The 19,684-nt window shown below is 53.3% G+C and overlaps 11 protein-coding genes across 11 annotated transcripts; 9 read left to right on the plus strand and 2 right to left on the minus strand.

Moving 5' to 3' along the window:
• Nucleotides 1-251: 251 nt before the first annotated feature.
• Nucleotides 252-774, plus strand: BDW74DRAFT_46450 (uncharacterized protein). Its single transcript, XM_073732866.1, has one exon. It carries the CDS (start codon nucleotides 332-334, stop codon nucleotides 668-670), a length of 339 nt encoding a protein of 112 aa, XP_073588708.1. The 5' UTR covers nucleotides 252-331; the 3' UTR covers nucleotides 671-774.
• Nucleotides 252-2,606, plus strand: BDW74DRAFT_144156 (NAD(P)-dependent alcohol dehydrogenase). Its single transcript, XM_073722994.1, has 3 exons — nucleotides 252-666; nucleotides 779-1,517; nucleotides 1,581-2,606. The coding sequence occupies exons 2-3, from the start codon at nucleotides 879-881 to the stop codon at nucleotides 2,007-2,009; spliced, it is 1,068 nt and encodes a 355-aa protein (XP_073588707.1). The 5' UTR covers nucleotides 252-666; nucleotides 779-878; the 3' UTR covers nucleotides 2,010-2,606.
• Nucleotides 2,113-2,580, plus strand: BDW74DRAFT_46454 (uncharacterized protein). Its single transcript, XM_073732867.1, has one exon. It carries the CDS (start codon nucleotides 2,215-2,217, stop codon nucleotides 2,509-2,511), a length of 297 nt encoding a protein of 98 aa, XP_073588709.1. The 5' UTR covers nucleotides 2,113-2,214; the 3' UTR covers nucleotides 2,512-2,580.
• A 210-nt stretch (nucleotides 2,607-2,816) lies between the features above and the next one.
• BDW74DRAFT_173460 (uncharacterized protein) lies at nucleotides 2,817-3,207 on the plus strand (the record flags this gene model as incomplete). Its single annotated transcript, XM_073727797.1, has 4 exons — nucleotides 2,817-2,831; nucleotides 2,890-2,930; nucleotides 2,989-3,057; nucleotides 3,120-3,207. The coding sequence occupies 4 exons, from the start codon at nucleotides 2,817-2,819 to the stop codon at nucleotides 3,205-3,207; spliced, it is 213 nt and encodes a 70-aa protein (XP_073588710.1).
• Nucleotides 3,208-3,804: 597 nt separating this feature from the next.
• On the plus strand, nucleotides 3,805-5,735 carry BDW74DRAFT_144165 (alpha-ketoacid dehydrogenase kinase family protein). The gene is made up of 2 exons (XM_073722995.1): nucleotides 3,805-4,068; nucleotides 4,123-5,735. Exons 1-2 carry the CDS (start codon nucleotides 3,848-3,850, stop codon nucleotides 5,342-5,344), a joined length of 1,443 nt encoding a protein of 480 aa, XP_073588711.1. The 5' UTR covers nucleotides 3,805-3,847; the 3' UTR covers nucleotides 5,345-5,735.
• Nucleotides 5,736-5,913: 178 nt separating this feature from the next.
• BDW74DRAFT_186282 (putative thiamine pyrophosphate enzyme) lies at nucleotides 5,914-7,764 on the plus strand (the record flags this gene model as incomplete). The annotated part of the gene is made up of 2 exons (XM_073731233.1): nucleotides 5,914-5,976; nucleotides 6,027-7,764. 2 exons carry the CDS (start codon nucleotides 5,914-5,916, stop codon nucleotides 7,650-7,652), a joined length of 1,689 nt encoding a protein of 562 aa, XP_073588712.1. The 3' UTR covers nucleotides 7,653-7,764.
• Nucleotides 7,765-7,852: 88 nt separating this feature from the next.
• BDW74DRAFT_144167 (urea carboxylase-associated family protein) lies at nucleotides 7,853-9,164 on the minus strand. Its single transcript, XM_073722996.1, has 2 exons — nucleotides 8,240-9,164; nucleotides 7,853-8,181 (listed from the first exon to the last, which is right to left on the minus strand). The coding sequence occupies exons 1-2, from the start codon at nucleotides 8,976-8,978 to the stop codon at nucleotides 7,982-7,984; spliced, it is 939 nt and encodes a 312-aa protein (XP_073588713.1). The 5' UTR covers nucleotides 8,979-9,164; the 3' UTR covers nucleotides 7,853-7,981.
• A 190-nt stretch (nucleotides 9,165-9,354) lies between these two features.
• Nucleotides 9,355-13,340, plus strand: BDW74DRAFT_144170 (GTPase BMS1). Its single transcript, XM_073722997.1, has 4 exons — nucleotides 9,355-9,511; nucleotides 9,597-9,667; nucleotides 9,733-9,822; nucleotides 9,882-13,340. The coding sequence occupies exons 1-4, from the start codon at nucleotides 9,454-9,456 to the stop codon at nucleotides 13,191-13,193; spliced, it is 3,531 nt and encodes a 1,176-aa protein (XP_073588714.1). The 5' UTR covers nucleotides 9,355-9,453; the 3' UTR covers nucleotides 13,194-13,340.
• Nucleotides 13,341-13,902: 562 nt separating this feature from the next.
• On the plus strand, nucleotides 13,903-15,722 carry BDW74DRAFT_46480 (uncharacterized protein). Its single transcript, XM_073732868.1, has 2 exons — nucleotides 13,903-14,474; nucleotides 14,527-15,722. The coding sequence occupies exons 1-2, from the start codon at nucleotides 14,001-14,003 to the stop codon at nucleotides 15,490-15,492; spliced, it is 1,440 nt and encodes a 479-aa protein (XP_073588715.1). The 5' UTR covers nucleotides 13,903-14,000; the 3' UTR covers nucleotides 15,493-15,722.
• BDW74DRAFT_46486 (putative lactoylglutathione lyase (Glo1)) lies at nucleotides 15,723-16,858 on the plus strand. Its single transcript, XM_073732869.1, has 2 exons — nucleotides 15,723-16,578; nucleotides 16,645-16,858. Exons 1-2 carry the CDS (start codon nucleotides 15,952-15,954, stop codon nucleotides 16,684-16,686), a joined length of 669 nt encoding a protein of 222 aa, XP_073588716.1. The 5' UTR covers nucleotides 15,723-15,951; the 3' UTR covers nucleotides 16,687-16,858.
• BDW74DRAFT_144173 (CCCH zinc finger and RRM domain protein) lies at nucleotides 16,836-19,684 on the minus strand. The gene is made up of 5 exons (XM_073722998.1): nucleotides 19,421-19,684; nucleotides 19,240-19,358; nucleotides 18,561-19,151; nucleotides 17,514-18,505; nucleotides 16,836-17,406 (listed from the first exon to the last, which is right to left on the minus strand). The coding sequence occupies exons 1-5, from the start codon at nucleotides 19,483-19,485 to the stop codon at nucleotides 17,029-17,031; spliced, it is 2,145 nt and encodes a 714-aa protein (XP_073588717.1). The 5' UTR covers nucleotides 19,486-19,684; the 3' UTR covers nucleotides 16,836-17,028.

The raw sequence follows: 19,684 nt of genomic DNA on the forward strand, positions 1-19,684 counted from the left end.
TAAGAGCACAACGATAAACTACTGTCCAGGCTGAGCTTGGAAACACATATATAATTACGATTAAGACCATCTTTCTTATCAAGTCGCACTATAGCAGGAACTTGTTGCAGACGAGTTTGCAGGACTTCTTGATTTGTTTTGGCTGTAGTATGGATTTCTACGGATAGCTAAGGCTACTGCCGGCATCGGAGCGACGTTATGGCCATGGCGGCGTATTTCTATCAGTAGTCACTTGACTCGAACGTCAACATCTCAGCTTCCTGCATTATTGGTTGACATGGTGCTGCCGGATACAGACCATTATTGTCCGAAGCATGGTCCTGGTATCTGAATGAACCAACAAGAAAGACATGGTCAAAGCTCGCTGGTGAGGGTTTGGAAAGCGCCATGGCGTCGCCGCGTCAACTGCTGCCTTCGCAAACAGACTAGTACATGTCCAACAAAGAAAATCGAGGAATTCCCCGTCCCAGCGCCCTGGAAAGGTCAATGTGTGATCGTCCAGCGTTTGGCTTGGCCCGGTCGCTATAACTACCAGTGCCCCCTTCGCGTGTTATGGCATTTGACATGTTTCTCCTGCCTTGCGCTCGGCCTTTGTTGGTTTAACTCGAGGAGGCTATCTGTGTCAATTAACAACGTTGGAACTTTAAGGGGTTTCCTAAACCAATGGTGAGATAGGGGAGACTTCGAACGCCGCAGCTTTGATTAAACTCTGGTCATGACTTCTCAATTCATGTCGAGACTATCTGAATATGGGAAAATTGTAGCTAATACTCCATAGCTGCTATCAGATTCGTCAGTGACTACAATCTGAACGACATATTCTCTCGCATTTACCGCCATAAATATCTCGCCGACCACCTGCCCATCGACAGCAAAAGATGACATCGTTAACACACCTTCCTGACATTCCGTCAACCATGCACGCTTGGGTACGCCGACGACGTGGCCCTGCAAGCACCGCACTTGAGCTGGTCAATGATTTCCCGACCCCAACTGTGCCAACGGGATCTTCGTCCGATGTACTGATTCGTGTCTCCCACGTCTCGCTGCAGGCCAACTCCGAGGCGCTTATGAAGATGCTGCCAAAGCTGCCCCTTCCTGGTCTTTCGGTCCCGGAGCTCGAGCTATCTGGGGAGGTGGTGGCGGCTGGAGAGGGCGCGCCGGCGGAGGTGCGCGATGCTGGCACGCATGTCGTCGCCTTTCAAAACATCCCATTATGGGTGTTGATGGGCCGCGGCGTACTAGCCGAGTACGTGCGGCTGCCCGGCAACCAAGTCGCGCGCATTCAATCCACAGTTGATATGGCGTCAGCATCTGGCGTCCACGGCTGTGGCAGCACCGCGCTCAAGATGATCCGTACGGCGGACGTGCGTGACGGCCATACAGTACTCGTAAATGGCGCCAGCGGGTCAGTCGGGTCAATGCTCGTCCAGCTGTGCAAACTGCGCGGTGCCAAGGTTGTAGGCGTTGCCAGCGGCGGCAATGAGGGCATGGTTCGTGGATTAGGCGTAGATGAGGTACGTAGAGAGCGTTGTCATTACAACTTCTATGATTGCACGAGACTGACTAACGGTGTCCAGTTTGTCGACTACCGAAAGCATGACCCGCTGCCAGACTATCTAACAAAGCAGTACAGCAGCGAGCAATTCGACTTTATCCTCGACTGCGTCGGTACGCAGCCTCTATTTGCCAGTTCCCCAGCCTACCTAAAGCCTGACGGTGCTCTGATCAATGTCGGCGTACTCGAGGGCTTCGGTGCTGCAACACGCAACTATCTAGTCAATGCCTGGCTACCCACTTGGCTGGGTGGTGTGCCACGCCGCTACATCATGTTTAGCACGCCGCCCAACCGTGACGACACCATTTACATAGCGGACCTGATCGAGAAGGGCGCTGTGCGCGTCCCCGTTGACACAGTATTTGACATGGAGGATGCTGTGGATGCGTACAAGCGCATCGCTACTAAGCGCGCGCGCGGTAAGGTCGTTGTCAAAGTGCGCAGCGATTAGCTGTGACCGTAGGATTTGTCAATCGGCTCTCTGTTCAATAAACGATCATGCTATCATGACTGCTACATCTTGCTTCCTCGTTTTAGTGGAGATGTCTGAATCAAGGTACCGCTCCCAATCATCTCCATCTGTCGGAAATAGCACAAGGCGATCTTGATTGGCCAGAGATAGTTTTTTTGCATTTCCGCTGTAACCTCATCATTTCATGATTTCTCAGATGGCCTTCTTATCAGTCACGTGCCTGCCCCGCATTTGCTTGCGAGCAGCGAACGTACGTCATCTCCTGCGGCTGCAGAGAGCCTCGAGCAGCAAGGTTGATCATGACAGCGATGCGATTCCTATGATCAGGGCGGGGGAGTTGGCAGTCGTCATTTCAATAACTGTGCATCCTATACTTACGGTTACACTCGCGCAAAGCGTGCACAATGTAGCAATCTTCAGATCCCGTGCCCTTGACAGAGAGGCTTTCATACTTCTGCCGTCTTCTAGTGCCTTCTTGTAGAAAGGTGCAGGCAGGATGCGATAATATTGCAGACTGCCATTTGCGTAGGATACTACGTGGATGACCACAGCCACATTTTATCAATCTCAGTGAATATGGTGTTTCACCTTATCTAAAGAGGGAAGTTGCCTATTGAGTCACCCCTCCCCGGGAAGACGCCCTATATAAAGCCGGTCTCCCCACCTTCGGCCGAGGACCCCTTTCAACAATCTACGATCCACACTCATCTACAACCGCTCTCACAAGCACATCTCGCATCCCCTGCTACACTGTCCATTACCCATACCGCAAGCCAAACAACCAAGATGCCTCTCTACAACGTTCGTCTATCTATGCCTTCCTTGGCTGCTCGCTCTGATACTAACACCCCTATTTCAGGTCACTCTGAAGAAGGACTCTCCCATCGAGGAGCTTCACAAGTAAGGCACTCCACAACTTCTCAACCAAGGCAGTCCCTAACCACGCTTCTTACTATAGGGCCAAGGACGCCGCTCGCGAGAATGGAGGGACTATCAAGCACGAATACACCCTCATCAAGGGCTTCACGTAAGCCAACCCCCTCAGCTGCCTCATTTCGAAACAAAGCCGGCTGACACAGCTGCCACTAGTGTTGAATACCCCGACGACCTCGTCCAAGTCTTCGGGTCAAGCGAGCACATTCATGTCGAGCTGGATGGGGAGTTGAAGACTCAGTAATGGAATACTTCTTGCGATCTACTGGCTCTGAGTGTTAAAGCAAGAAATGCTTCCGTTTGTGATATTTCAACCCGTTATTGAGCGATGTACGAGTTATGAATCTGTTTTCTTATGCTTTTGACAATAATACATGGTGTTCGTTGAGCGATAGTTTTCATGCAATACTGAAGTGCTTCTTGTACTTTAATCTTCTACCCTTTGGGACTAAAGAGACAGACATTCGACGAGATATCGAGACGGCGAAACAATGGGAATCCGGCACAAGCAGTGTTACCATTGCCCCTCATCTCTCGCTGTATAACGCTACTTGCGCCGGATCCCCGCTATCTCGCTGTCTCGATGTCTTATCGAAAACGCACTAGCCTTGATAAGCATAGGTGCTAGGCTTATTTTCTTACCAGTTGCTATAGCCTAGATATGAAGCCAAGGGCTGTATATATCTTCTTCTTGTTGATGGAGGAACGCATATAATGTACGGGTGGAACACAAAGTATGTGTAGAATGGCTCGAGTGGGCAGGCTCAAGCGGATGACAACTCCGCACCGAGCTGGCACGTGAGAGCATCTCACCGCGGACGACAAACCGATGTAACAAGCTTATCCAGCTGAAAATCCAACACCCAGCATGGCTTGTGCTTGCTATGGCCGCAACAATCCCTCGTCAGACTCTGTCTGTAGGTTGTGGCCTTCGAAATAGCCCCCTCCGCTGCCGTAATCGGATAGTGGGAGCACGCCTAATTACAGCGTCCTCCCATTCCAGATTCACCACCGGCGCCCAGAATCTCGCACCCCGGGCCAACGATGAGGTCGCCCGTCTTGCTGCTAGTCGACGGCGACCTTTGACGCTAGCTGACTTGCTTAAGTATGGAATGATCGATTGATTTAATAGGAAGTCATGCTGATGACTAGGTACTAGACATGGCCGTCCGCCATTGTCAAAAGATGCCCTCCTTGCCTCGGCCAACTTCACCCTCTCCCTTCTCCCCGCACGATTAGCCTCCCGAATCGAAGCGCTCCGAAACCTCCCCTTCATCGTCGTCGCAAATCCTCACGTCTCTAAAATCTATGGCAACTATGTACACTCACTGTCCACTCTCCTCCCCTGGCAAAAGCGGCAGGTCACGACGCTGGAAGAAGAGAACCAATTCGCCGAGGTATTAGCGGACCTCGTCCACACACATTCCAACACAATCCCCATCCTTGCGCGCGGGTTCCTCGAATGCCAGAGATACATTGATTCCGTGGAGGTAACGAGGTTCCTGGATACACACTTGCGGGCACGGATTGGTACGCGGTTAATAGCTGAGCAACATCTGGCCCTGCATTTCGCATCACGGCCTGTGGGCGAGGGTCTAAATGTACTTCGTGAAGAGTCGCGGAAGAATACAGAACCATCCAATTATATCGGGGTGATTGATACCGCTCTGCAGCCAGCGCGTATTGTGCGGTCCTGCGAGGAGTTCGTGGGAGAGATTTGTGAGCTAAAGTATGGGGTACGTCCCCGGTTGGAGATTGATGGGCAGCCGGATGCCACGTTTGCGCATGTCCCTGTGCACGTGGAATACATCCTCACGGAGCTGCTGAAGAATGCTTTCAGAGCTACCATTGAGAGCGGGAACGAGCGGGAACCCATTGAGGTCACTATCGCCGCCGCGCCTGATGTTCCTGGAAACCACATGCAACCGCACGAACTCATTCCCAATGGTAGGCAGTCAGAGACCATTACCGCAGGCGCCCAGTTTGACTCCGACAGCGACGTCGGGTTCTACGTCGACACGGTCGTTGGCACGGCAGATGCCAACGAGTCAATCAAATTCTCGACCCCGTCATCACAGAGTATTACCCTCCGAATTCGAGACCGCGGGGGCGGTATCTCGCCGGACGTCCTCCCTCAAATCTGGTCATACAGCTTCACGACCTTCTCTGATCTGGACATGGGCGAGGGTGGAGGAATTGATGCGCTCAACACAATAAGCTCGAATAGCGGTCAGCTGAGCAGCATTGCAGGCCTCGGATATGGTCTTCCGTTGAGTCGCGCTTATGCGGAGTATTTTGGAGGTAGCATTGCGGTGCAGAGTTTGTGTGGGTGGGGAACCGATGTGTACTTGACATTGAATGGGGTCGGGAAGATTGCCTGACAGTATCCAACTACACTCATGTAGATTTGCTTCAGCCTCTATAGAATCTTGTGCACTACAGACTTGATCTCCGATCTTCCGGAAATATATCCTCAGACCTGCCACATAGTGTGGGGATGTACCCCGCAGCGGAATTGGTGCGAACCCTCTAAGCTTCGTCTAGACGTGCAGTTGGTATTCGGCTCTGACTGTTATTCGGCTCCTGAGATCGGAGATGTTGCCGATGATTGCGTGCAGTTACACTCCCATTTTGCCTTTATTAAACATGTTTCCCTCGTCCGAGAGCTCCTACGCTTCTCCCAACACTGTTCATCTCATCTCCACTTTACCCCGGCGTTGACTCCAACTGAATCAAGATGTATGGACGCTCCATCAACTTTTAGGCTTGATAGTTAGGGAATGCTGACACTATATCAGGGTCTACACAGCTTCCTTTGCCTTTTTTGAGGCACTATGGGAGGTACTATCTGCCTACCCTACTATAGACGCAAATGCTAACATAACTAAAGGCCGGCGTCACCCATTGCTTCGTCAATCTAGGATCCGACCACCCCTCCATCCTGGAGGCAATGGTAAAGGGCCAAAAGGAGAAACCAAATGAGTTCCCCAAGATTATCACCTGTCCCAACGAGGTACGTCAGCACCACCAACTACACGACATGCTAACTGACCCAACGCACAGATGGTCGCCCTCTCCATGGCCGACGGATACGCCCGCCTCACCGGCAAACCACAATGCGTAATCGTGCACGTCGACGTAGGCACACAAGGCCTCGGCGCCGCTATCCACAACGCCTCGTGCGGACGCGCCCCAGTCCTGATCTTCGCCGGGTTATCACCCTTCACAATCGAAGGCGAGATGCGCGGATCCCGGACAGAGTACATCCACTGGATCCAGGACGTGCCAGACCAGAAGCAGATCGTTTCGCAGTACTGCCGGTACAGCGCGGATATTCGCTCCGGGAAGAACATCAAGCAGATGGTACACCGCGCGCTCAAGTTTGCGACGTCGGACCCGCAGGGCCCGGTGTATCTTGTTGGTGCGAGAGAGGTCATGGAGGAGGAGATTGAGCCGTATGCTGTTAGTCCGCATGGCTGGAAGGGTGTTAAGCCGTCTGCCCTCCCGACTGAGGGTGTTGAGCTTATTGCGAAGGAACTGGCGGAGGCGAAGGAACCCTTGGTTATTGTCGGGTATTCCGGGCGTGATAAGCGAGGTGCCCAGGAGCTCGTCAAGCTGGCGGATACATTCCAGGGAGTCAGGGTACTGGATACAGGTGGTAGCGATATGTGTTTTCCAGGTGACCACCCGGCGTCCCTGGGGATGCGCTTTGGGATCCACGATGCCATCAAGACAGCAGACTTCATCCTCGTTGCAGACTGCGACGTCCCCTGGATCCCGACGCAATGCAAACCCTCCGACTCAGCCAGGATCATCCACATCGACGTCGACCCGCTCAAGCAGCAGATGCCCGTCTTCTACATCCCAGCTATGGAAACCTACCGCGCCGAGTCAGCAACCGCATTCGCACAGCTAAACGCCTACGTCGAGTCCAACCCCGAGCTGCAAAAATTCACCACCTCCACCGCAAACAAAATCCTCGGCCAGCGCCGCGAGGAATCCTTCCGCAAGACCCTTCAAGCCATCACCGACCTCGCCGCAACACCATCAGGTGGCCCCGACGCCCGCCTCAACGCCTCATATCTCCTCTCCCAGATCCGCCACACCCTACCCGCAGACACAATCTGGGCCATTGAATCCGTAACCTTAACCCCCATTGTCTCCGACCAAATCGCCGCTACATTCCCAAACAGCTGGATAAACTGCGGCGGCGGCGGGCTGGGCTGGTCCGGCGGCGGCGCACTGGGTATAAAGCTCGCGTCCGACGCGCAAGCCGGCGGATCCAACAAGGGCAAGTTCGTCTGCCAGATCGTCGGTGACGGGACGTACCTCTTCTCTGTGCCGGGGTCCGTCTACTGGATTGCAAGACGCTATAATATCCCTGTTCTGACGATCGTGCTGAATAATAAGGGGTGGAATGCGCCGCGGCGCAGTATGCTGCTTGTGCATCCGAATGGGGATGGCTCGAAGGCGAGCAATGAGGAGCTGAATATTAGCTTTGCGCCTACGCCGGATTATGCGGGGGTTGCGAGGGCTGCGAGCGGGGGGCATGTTTGGGCGGGTGTTGCGGCGAGTGTGGAGGAGTTGGCGAGCGTGTTGCCGCAGGCTGTGGAGAGTGTGAAGAGTGGTGTTGGGGCTGTGCTTGAGGCGCAGTTGGATGGGACAGAGGGGAAGTATGTTAAGAAGTAGATGGGTTCATGCGAGTTTCGTTTTAGAATCGTTGTAAAGTCGGGGAATATACCGTCCGTGCGCACGTAGCCCTAAGCTTACCTGAATCCCAATTGCAAGACTCCCATAGAAGCAATGCCACTTCCTGTTACTCGAGTGATTACCATTCCTATTTATTCGGCCTTAGGCTTTTGTTGTCGGTCATTCAGAAAATAAGCTTTTGGATCCACCATGCCAGTGGTAAAAGTCTCTGTTGGTAGTCTGATCCTGGGCGTCTTGACAAGCTCAGTGTCAAATCTGGAACTAGAAAGATATTTGTGAATTACTGTAGGATATTCTTTTCCGCCACATCACAGGCCAACGAAGCCTGCTTCATCGTTTTCGCGTGTGGGCATTTTCATGCCATGCATGCCGGTGTACTTGGGGCACTGGGGTTCGGTCCATCCCTCCAAATCTTTCGCCTCTGTGAGCTTGTAGACCTCCACGCCCAAAGGACGTGTGGTGGCTCCCATATCATCCTTATCATCCCAGCCCCAATTCGAAAGGTCACCTATTATACCAGCCGTTAATCATGCCAGGACAAAAACAGACAAATGCGATTGACATACCTCCAGGACACGCGGAGAGGGCACAAAGGACATCAACCTCCGCGAAGAACTCAAAGTACTCGCCAGGCTTCGCCGGCGATGTCTCCATGAAGTACCTCCCTTCTTCATCCAGCCCCGTCACCTGAAAGACATTGAGGACATCATGCACGTCCAGCTCGGTCAGACCGTACGGTGTCACAGCACGAGTAAGGTTGGAGTGACAGTGAAAGTCGAATGACTCTCCGCCCATCAAGAGGTTGACGTACGGGTCACACCTCGTGCCCATTAAATCGTGGACGCGTCCTCCCCACTGTAAGGTACGAAAGCCCTTGCCCTCCTTTCGCTTCCCGTCAACATCCAAAACCTCATGTAACTGCCCGCCTGCAAGAGAATCTCCGGTAATCGTCACGAGGGGGCGCAGGTATGGCAAATTCGACCAGAGACGGTCACCAACGGACACGTGAGACGCGTGGATCTGACGGGTACGCGCAGCCCATAGTCGCTCCCTAGGGTTGTTGGCGTTCCAGATGTTAAGATCGCCGACCTGAGGTCCGTTCGGCGTGGTTAAGCGGCAAATATGTCCGGCTGGTACCGTCCAAGCCTGGCCAGAAACCGGGCGAATGGTGAAGGACTTCTGAAGTTCTCGCTTAGCGGGGTCAGAAGCGGTCTCAGAGATGTTTCTGTAGACCTGTGTTGTGCCATGGACGGGTGAGTTCTTAGGAGCGTCGTATGCGGGGGGAGGTCGGCGTGGGGTGGTCATCTTGGGATCGCGGCGTTGTGCAGTGCTCCTGGTGAAGGTCGGAATGGAAGAAAGGTGTCAATTGCGCAGACACACAATCCCAGTTTCCGACCTTTTAGTAACAAGATTCGGAGACTACCGAAAACATTATTATTTGGAGACTCCATCTTGCCTTGCCCCGCCTCAGTCGACTCCGATGTCGTCGACCCAAACGTGCTTGGAGCTGGATAAGGAAGGGCAAGCCGGGCCGGGCACGATAAGGCGGGCTAACTCCGTGCTGTACCTAGAAAGGCCTAGTGCTCTTCTGTCTTATCGATAAGAGTTTCCGCCCTTACCTAATTCGAGAATCTGAAAAAATATTCGGCGCCAACAATCTCCGCTCCGGAAAGTGCTTGACGGAAGAAGTCAGGAAGAGAGCAGCACATCGCTTTTACAAGGGTCGCTCAAGTACAGGAAGATATAAGCTTCCTGTAGGGTGTTGACCTTATTCTCCATCATGGAGCAACAATCCAACAGGGCCCATCGGGTCACGAAAGAGAAGAAGAAATATGATGGTCAGTACAGCAGCAACTCTGTCGCAAAGTGCCGTGGCATGCTGCTCTCTGGATTATCATGCTTACATTCAATCTGGACTTATAGGACCCAATCCGAAAGCTTTCGCCTTTTCGAATGCCGGAAAAGCAAATAAAGCAGGCGCGAGATCTCATGATGTACGGTCGATACCCTCCAATATTACATTTCCGGACCTGCGAGCTGATTGTTGCGTCGCATAAAGATCAAAGAGAAGAGGTTGCACGTTCCTCTGGTGGATCGTCTGCCCGAGGAAGCTCCCCCGCTTGTTGTGGCTGTGGTTGGGCCTTCTGGTGTAAGTGATTATGGTGTTATGTATATCGAGTGCGGAGCTGATATACCCTCTCCGTACAGGTCGGAAAAACTACTCTTATCAAGTCTTTGATCCGCCGATACACCAAGCAGACGCTCAGCACGCCCAATGGGCCATTGACGGTGGTGACGTCCAAGAAGCGGCGTCTCACTATCCTAGAATGTCCTTCTGACTCGCTCGCGGCTATGATCGATGTGGCTAAGATTGCGGATATTGTGCTCCTGATGATTGATGGTAATTACGGATTCGAGATGGAGACTATGGAGTTCTTGAACGTCCTCTCTACCAGCGGTATGCCCGGAAATGTTTTCGGTATTCTTACGCACCTGGATCTATTCAAGAAGCAGAGCACGCTGCGAGCCGCCAAGAAACGTCTTAAGAACCGCTTTTGGAGTGAGCTGTATAACGGCGCGAAGCTTTTTTACCTTTCTGGTGTTATAAACGGCCGCTACCCCGATCGCGAGGTGCACAACTTATCCCGCTTTTTGTCCGTCATGAAGAACCCTCGACCTCTCGTGTGGCGTAACTCCCACCCTTACGCCCTTGCAGACCGCTTCCTCGATATTACGCCACCGACAGAGATTGAGAAGGACCCGAAATGCGACCGGACTATAGCCCTATACGGTTACCTACGAGGAACGAACTTCCCTGCCCAAGGCGCGCGCGTTCACGTACCCGGAGTTGGTGATTTGACTGTATCTGGAATTGAGGCTCTACCTGACCCTTGTCCAACCCCGTTCATGGACCAGCAGATACAGAAAGCTACTGGGAAATCAAACAAGCGCAGGCTGGGTGAGAAGCAAAAGCTGCTCTTTGCTCCTATGTCCGACGTTGGTGGTGTTTTGGTCGACAAAGATGCCGTCTACATTGACGTAAAAACCTCCAACTTTAACAACGAGGACGATGAGGAACGCGATCCGGACCGTGGCCTAGGTGAACAGCTCGTTATTGGCTTGCAAGGCGAGCGAAAACTTCTCGGTGAGGCAGATGCCGGTCTCCGGCTGTTCAGCGGTGGAGAGGCCATCACGAAGACCGACGTCGAAGACAACAGCACCGGAAGGAAACACAGAAGAGAAGTACGCTTCGCCGGAGATGGCAACCAAAATGTCGAGGAAGAAGATGAAGGCTTCGAAAGTGCGGACGATGATGAGGAAGAGGAGGAGGATGACATGGAAGTTGGCAGTGATGAAGACGAGGAGGTGGACGTTTCCGCCCCTGCAGATTTCGCTGAAAGCTTCAGGGAGCGACAAAACGGACCATCTTCCCGTCAGGAGTCCGATATCGCATTTGCTGACAGTGACTCGGATCTGGGCTCTATCTCCTCAGTCGAGGACCAAGTCCTTGATAGCGACGATGAGGAAGAGGAATCGGACGAGGAAGATGGGACCGTCCGTTGGAAGGATAATATGCTCGAAAACGCTAAGTCACTCCATTCTAAGCGTCCCAAATTCCGCATCACGGACCTTTCGCGCACCATGTACGACGAGTCAATGACCTCGGCCGAGGTCATCCGCCGATGGCGCGGTGAGGAGGACGAAGATGAGGAGCCTGAAGACGATGAGGATGAGGAAACGTTCTTCAAGAAGACCAATGTTGAGGAGGAAGAGCAGGCCGAGTACCGCGCTGTTCCCGAGTACGACTACGAGGAGCTGGAAAAGAAATGGCGTGACGAAGAGATGATCGAGGCTCTGCGGAAACGCTTCGCCAGTGCTAAAATGGGTGATGGCGACGACGAGGATGACGAGGATGTTGACGATGCCTTTGACGAAGATGACGAGGGAGACGGTGCGTTTGAAGATCTGGAGACCGGCGAAGTTTTTAATGGCATCCAAGACGAAGACGAGGATGGAGACGAAGAAGAAGGCGACGATGAAGAAAACGACGGGCCTGAAGATCTGGAAGCCGAACGTGCGCGCAACGCGAAGAGGAAGGAAGAGCTCAGACTCCGATTCGAAGAGGAGGATCGCGAGGGTTTCGCAAACTCCAAAGACAACTCAAGAGGAGATGATGCCGATCCCGAAGAGGAATTTGGAGAGGACGAATGGTACGACGCGCAAAAGGCGAAGATGCAGAAGCAGACCGACATCAACCGCGCCGAGTTCGAGTCTCTGGACCCTAACTCTAGGGCTAGAGCCGAGGGTTACAGAGCGGGAACATACGCCCGTATTGTGCTCGAGAAGGTGCCCTGCGAATTCGCCACGAAGTTCAATCCTCGATACCCTGTCATTGTTGGTGGATTGGCTCCGACCGAGGACCGCTTCGGATACGTTCAGATCCGTATCAAGAGACACCGCTGGCACAAGAAGATTCTCAAGAGCAACGACCCGCTCATCTTCTCCCTCGGTTGGCGCCGCTTCCAAAGTCTACCCATGTACAGCACTTCAGACAGTCGAACCCGTAACCGCATGCTCAAGTACACCCCCGAACACATGCACTGTTTCGGTACGTTCTACGGGCCACTTGTTGCGCCAAACACCGGTTTCTGCTGTGTTCAGTCTTTCTCGAACAAGAACCCCGGTTTCCGGATAGCGGCCACCGGAGTGGTCCTGAGCGTGGACGAACACACCGAAATCGTGAAGAAGCTCAAACTCACTGGTGTCGCCTACAAGATCTTCAAGAATACGGCCTTCATCAAGGATATGTTCAACTCATCTCTTGAAATCGCCAAATTCGAGGGTGCAGCGATCCGAACCGTGTCCGGTATCCGAGGTCAGATTAAGCGAGCTCTGAGCAAGCCCGATGGATGTTTCCGTGCTACTTTCGAAGACAAAATCCTCATGAGTGACATTGTCTTCCTGCGCGCATGGTACCCCATCAAGCCTCATCGCTTCTACAACCCGGTCACCAACCTCTTAGACCAGGAGGAGGGCGAGACGGGCGATGCCGGCTGGAAGGGTATGCGACTAACAGGAGAGGTCCGTCGTGAAAAGGGCATCCCGACACCCCTGAACAAGGACTCTGCATACCACAAGATCGAGCGCTCTGAACGTCACTTCAACCCGCTCCGTGTTCCTCGTCAACTAGCTGCGGAACTCCCCTTCAAGTCCCAGATTACCCGCACAAAGGCGCGCAAGGACAAGACGTACCTTCAGAAGCGTGCCGTTGTTCTAGGTGGAGAGGAGAAGAAGGCCCGTGACCTGATGCAGAAGCTCAACACCCTGCGAAACGACAAGCAGGCCAAGCGTGCTGTCAAACAGGAGGAGCGCAGGAAGGTCTACCGCGCGAAGGTTGCGGAGGGTCTGGAGAAGAAGGCCGAGCGTGAGAAGAGGGAGCGCGATGAGTACTGGCGGAGAGAGGGCAAGAAGCGCAAGAATGACGATGGAGAAGGTGGTGGTGGTAAGAAGCGCAGGTGATTAGCTTCTTGGTCGCTTGCATATATAAAAAAGCATGTCATGACGATGTTGTACCAATAAGTCGCTTGACGGATAGCATTTAGAGATACCTTTCAACAAAACAATCCGAAGTCACGGATGACATTCGAGTTCTGCTTCCATGACAATAGGTCCTCCATAGCCCTAATTCTCTCATACTGTCTTTCTTTTAGTGTTGAACTTAACCACCAGCAGACACCTCAAATCCCAGGCAGGAATAGATTTGCCACGTGACCGTGCCGGGAAACGCGTCACACGTGTTGACAATGGACGAGTGGCTAAAGTACAACCTTCTACTTCAACCTGAACCGATACAGCGTTTTTGGGCCAGGTCTTTATTTATCTTACTCATTCTACTACCCTTAAGCATGTCCTGATTGTCCTCGCCCCTCGACTCTTAATACCTTGGTTCGCGATCCCTGGTTACCCGACCCATGAGCCCGCAACAGCTTCAGGTGGAGACATACAGCGTCCAACTCCGGTTGTGCTGGGTACAGTTGCTGTAAGGGCCCGTTCCGCACGTGCAGAATTCCAGTCCAGGGCGCTACTCCTTGCAGCAGATCGTCCTGAAGAATATTCTACAGAGTGGTGATTGGTGATGTTGCCAGCTGGGCTTGGTGGCTGAGCTGGGTTCCCCCGGTATCCTGAACACGTTCCCGCGCCAACGGCCGCCCTCAGTCCGGGGTATACGGAGTACCCCGTGCACGGCCCATATTTTGCCTGTTGATCTGCAACGGTCAAGACGCGTATTCACGGAGTTTCTTACGCTTATCGCGCTTTGCATCCATCATGGACGGGTCGTTGCAGGTTGATACGCGGCAGGGCGTGCAGGGCCCTGCACATATATATCGACGCGACGATACTTCGACTACCAATGTTTCGAGCAAGTTGGATCATATCAACGGGCGCCCTCCAGGGACGCGGCCTCTTTCTCTAGATGCGGCTACCAATATACGCCCGCATGCGAATGGAGTATCTATTGACGCTCGAGAATGGCTACAAAAGTCACCGCCGCTACCTCTGAATGGAGATAGGCGATCGCAGGACAAATCACGTCCCGGACATGGGACGGACATATATTCAAACGACGCAAGTGGCCTAACGGTAAGCAAGGAAAGTGATATATCGAGATCGAACGAATTGCATTACTCGAGGCCCTCGACAAACCCTCCTCGTACCCAGCACGTGCCGAGACTCGAGGATACTGGGCGTCGTCGCTCTCAAAGCACAGGTTTTGGATCGCGCGGCTCCAAAATCGCGGCCGTAGGTCTCTTGCATCTTTACGTCCTCTAGTGGATTACTGATTCCCAGTTAGCTATCTGTCCAGTTACGCACGCGCTTATCATATGCCGCTGCCAGGATTGAGAAGAAGCGGCAATCGCAGTCGCCATATCAGTCGCCGACAGGCTTGCTGCAGAGAAACAGCTCGACCCCAATCCTTAGCGTTGAGACGTTGTCTCGAACAGGGCAACCGTTGATGGGCGACTTCAGAGACCAGCTTGAGGATTCACCAGATGGGACTACTGTTTCTGCGCCGGATGATCCTGCTGTGTCTAGCCTTCATCGTCTTGACGCCCCTATACGACAGACCCTGAACATAACTAGTGACTTATACCCACAGCCGCAACGGGATCCGCAAAAACCTGTCGAACACTCTTCAGAGTGGCAGCCTCATCCGAGGCTAGCACCACCTCCGGATATTGACTCAAGTCGGGTAAACGGCCAACGACGTCGTCCAAACCCGAATATTCCCCGTAACTCTTTACGTTACGCGCCATTTCCGCTACATAAACGCAGTCGGTCACAACAGGAGTTCCTGATAGAATCAGAAGCTACACGCGTGCCTGAAACGCCGCCACTACGACCGTCAGGGTATAGTAGCTTAGGGCCGTTCAACGGATTGTCAGGAGCCTCGCAAAGTTCCTCAATGGAACAAGATGCTATTGAGACCCTGCTTTTCATGTCTAGCCCAGGCACTTCTGGGTATCATTCGAATTCGCAAAATTCCCACCGCAACCAGGATATCAAGAGAATTGATGATAGTGCTTCGCAGGGTGTGCGATGGCACGAATCAGTTGTCGATAACCAACCCAGCAGCAGACAGCCTGTGGTTCCCCGCAAGCTCGAGGCTCGAGCGGGAGATGAGATTGATTTGATCCTGGATCAAATGGATAGCGACAGTGATGACGATGTTGATTACACCTCGAGTCGTCCGAATAGGGTCGAGGTTCGTACTAGCACGATTGATGGGGTGGCGAGTAGTGCGCAGCATGCTACATAGCGTGCGACGGACTGTATTGCATACACTGCGGGCTTGTGATAGGAACCCAGAGCTTGAGACATCAAGGAACTGTCTATACTGCTACAACGCGCTAGCATACGCATGCTGCGAAACTCTGCTATCTGATGATGGCATCTATCACGGACGTACTCCGAGACCGGAATATCCCCAGGGAAACCAGCCACATGTGTATCGCAATCCGTGCAGAAGTATATCCACACACATGCCATTGCTGGAGTAGAAATATTCGCACCTCACCCGGCTTCCCCAGAATCTTGCAACAACCCCTTGCAAACTGAACTTGTCCCATCTCCTTTTCAAAGACACGGATTTGCGCCGTTGACATCGATCGCCGAATCCATTCTCCTTTCATCGCAACACCGGCTCTATCACCATCACCTTACATTCTCAATCCCGAATCACGAAACAGATCTCGGAAGCAACTCGCAAATCTCCAAAATGGGCTCTTCCGAACCATCTCCTTCCCCTTTTGAAGTCGGCGCCTTCCTCCCCGGGGGGAACAAAACTGACCCCGCGCTCCCGGAAAATACCCCCACGGCTGGCTACAAGCTAAACCACTTCATGCTCCGCATCCGCGACCCCAAGCGTTCGCTCCACTTCTACATCGACCTCATGGGCATGCGCACCGTGTTCACAATGAATACAGGCCCCTGGACAATTTACTACCTGGGCTATCCAACTACGCGTGAAGACCGCGCCGACCTCCCCGCATGGTCCGCCAAGGTTGGCGGGAATAACAAGACCCTTACATCGACGCTAGGATTACTGGAACTGTACCACATCCATGGCTCTGAGAAAGATACAGCTGAAGGAGGGTATGAGATGTCTACGGGCAATGAGCCGCCTTATTTGGGATTCGGCCATCTAGGCTTCACTGTGCCGGATGTTCCCAGTGCTCTTGAGAGGCTGAGGAATGCCGGGGTCAGGGTGATCAAGGACCTGGGTGTCACGACGCGCGAAAGCATACCGCTCAGCAAATGGGAGGAAGAGCGTGGCGTTGGTGTTGGGGAAATCCATCCGAACTATAAGGCTGTTTTTGACCAGATTGCCTTTGTGGCTGATCCGGTGGGCATTCCCCCTTTTCTTGTTCGTTCCAAAGTATGTTGGACACCGCTAACAGATTACAATTAGGATGGGTATACTGTAGAGTTGGTTCCCCAGTCAATGAGCTAATAAAGCTGCTGGCATTAGGTTTCTCCTCGGAAACACGTCATCGAGTAACCCTGTGTCTGAGTAGACTTATTCTAAGCCTTGCCTCTCGTGGGGAATAGGTTTTGAACATACATGTTTAGAGAGTATATACTAGATTCCCATACATGGACCCGAAGTTCATCCTCACCTACATTGCCAGAATACTCTCAGATATCTCAGCTGCAACTGACCCAAAACGGGACTTGCATCAGAAGTAATTCAATTCTAGATCGTCACGTAGACACAGATACCTAAATCCAACAAACGAGCCTAACCACGCTCTTCTCACAGCACATAGCGCCGGCACAACGAAGCAGACACAACCTAAGCGCCCCAAGTATCATCATCCTCCGCAACATCATAATCCATCTCCGCAGCGCCAGCAGCAGGACCCGCCGCCGCCCCATTCGCCTGGTTCCCACCACGCACCTGATCCTGATCCGACACCGAATCCATAATCGTGTCTTCGTCGGATCCGACCTTCCCATCTAGCCCGGGCGTGCCAACACCTTGCTGGCCTGGCGCCGAAGGCGGAATGGAGATCGGCGGGTTCGGCACCCAGGAGAGCTGGACCTCGCCGACGGAGGGGATATTGCGGGCGCTGAACATGAATTTCTCGGCTTGGTAGCGCTCTTTGAAGGCGACGATGAGCGAGTTTTCTTCGGTGGGGTTTGGTGTGACGGATTCGTATTCGCCGATGCCCTGGAGTAGGTGAGTTAGTTAGGGTTACACCGCATGGATTAGGGTTAAGATGAGCATGCATGTCATGCACACAGATAGGGAGGAAGGGTGATTAGGGTTGAACTCACAATAAGATGCTGCCGGAATGCCTCATCCTGCTCGGAGTTTGGCTTGATTCCAGACACGGCAACACGCTTGGGCCGGTTGTCGAGGCGCAGGACGCCGCCGCGACCGCGTGCAGGGAACCCGCCTCGTCCGCGATAAGAGCCGCGATATGACGGATCGTAGCCGCGACCACGTGGTGGGTAGCCGCCGCGGCCGTACCCTCTGCCGCGACCGCGGTAGGATGTGCTTTGGTCAGAAGAGTGGTTAGGGTCTAGACCTAGGCTCTTCGCTTCGGCTTCGAGGGCTGCGAGTTGGGCGCGGAGCTGTTTCGTTTGTTCGCTCGCGTTTTCATCGGAGGGGGACTGGGACGCTTCGCCGGTTGGTGTTGCGCTGCCCGATGAAGCGGCGCCGCCGATCTTCTGCAGAAGTCGTTTCTTCTCCTCTTCCTGTTTCTTGAGCAGTTCCTCGCGCTGCTTCTCTAGGTCTTGCTTGGCCTTTTCTGTTTCCTGACGTTGTCTGGCTTTCTCTTCGTAGGCCTTTTGCGCTTCTTCCTGCTGTTTCTGGAACTCCTCTGCGTCGAATGGTTGGGAATCCACCCCATTGGCGCCTGGTCGCTCCTTCGGTTTATGCCAGTATACCTTGACAAATCGGTTGTCGAAAATAACCTTCGGGCTGGACCACGCTGCCTTGGCAGTGGCATGGTCGGCGTAGGTAATTAGGGCTAGTTTCTTGTATGGCTGGAGCGAAAGTTCTGTGATCTCGCCGTACTGAGAGAAGAACTCTTTCACCGAGAATTCATCAAGCTTGTCGTCTGGGATCTGCTCCACAACAATTGTCTTGATTGACGTATCATCGTTAGGTCCGGCAGCAGAGAATTCCGATCGTCGGCTGCGGTTGTTGAAGCCCCCTCTATCCCCGCCACGCCCACGACCGCGGCCTCTGTCGTTGCCTCGCATTGGGCCGTCGTGGCGACGTCTGAAGTCAGAAACGATGCCTGACGATTTCGGGTCATATTCTACGGCTGTTAGTTTACTTTACTCTTTCAATCCGCAGTCTCATCGGGAGCATACCATCGTCCTTTGAAGCACCCGGCACCGTATCATGCTGGTATGGACAAGCACCGCCCAAGTAACAAATCCCTTGCGTCTCGTAGAAAGGGCATTTTTCCGTGCTCTTCGGTCCCATCTGCTCCGGCTGCTGGCCAGGTGGACCACTACCCGGCGGCATGGGCATAGGAGGCATTCCTGGCATCTGCGGGAAGCCCATGCTCTGCAGGGCCATCATAGCTGCCATAGGATCATTCTGATCAAACCCAGGGAACGAAGGAGACATGACCGGGAAGCCACCGCGGGGCGGAGGAAATTGTCCAGACGCACCCATCCAGGAACCACCGCGCCCACGACGGGGGTTCTTGAAGTTCCGATGGTGCGGAGCGCCCTCATGTCCTTGATTCTCGCCAAACCCATCGTCGAAGGTGCGCTTGCGACTGAAGTTATCGCCGTGTGATTGCGGTCCGTACGAACCGTTCAAAGGCCCCGTTGGTGGGATTGCTTGTGTTGATGGCTGGGTAGGAGCTTGAGGAATTTGTACTTGGGCCGGTGCGGCGGGCGTCTGCTTGGGCGCGAACGTAGCAAAGAGCTCTTCGACGAATTCAGTGGTATCTATTCAGAGAAGACCGTATTAGCCGTCACATCCTTCGCTCGGACGCAAAATCTCGAGGGCGAGTATGGACCGATGGATAAAACTCACGCTCTCGCAAAAAGTCCTCCAAGTTCTCAACGGAAGCCTTGCGAATCTCCTCATCGGGAGCGTCAGATCTGATAAGAGCTAGAACATAATCCGCGAGCACGTCGGAATCCGCGTCCGATCTATCCTGCAGTTAGCGGACTGAAATTTCCCACCAGCCTTCTACTGCGCGCTCGAGCCTTACATGTCTTCCAGCTTTTTTACCACCCATGTTTTAACCTCTGCGGCCTGATCCTCTGTGAGCTGCATATTGTCACGGTATTTCAAGTGCGACGTGAGGAGGTGAATGGGGTTGTTGCTGTCGCCGACGTAATAGTAACGTGGGAGTAGGCGGTTCACAGAGGTGTGTTACAACGCACAATCTGCGTGAATCAAAGGCTGGGTAAGTAGCGCAAATTCAGTTCATCTTAGAACCAAAAAGGTAGTGCCAACAAGGGTTGTGCAATAG

Source organism: Aspergillus multicolor (genome assembly GCF_047715735.1).
Source record: "Aspergillus multicolor strain CBS 133.54 unplaced genomic scaffold BDW74scaffold_2, whole genome shotgun sequence".
NCBI lineage: Eukaryota > Fungi > Ascomycota > Eurotiomycetes > Eurotiales > Aspergillaceae > Aspergillus > Aspergillus multicolor.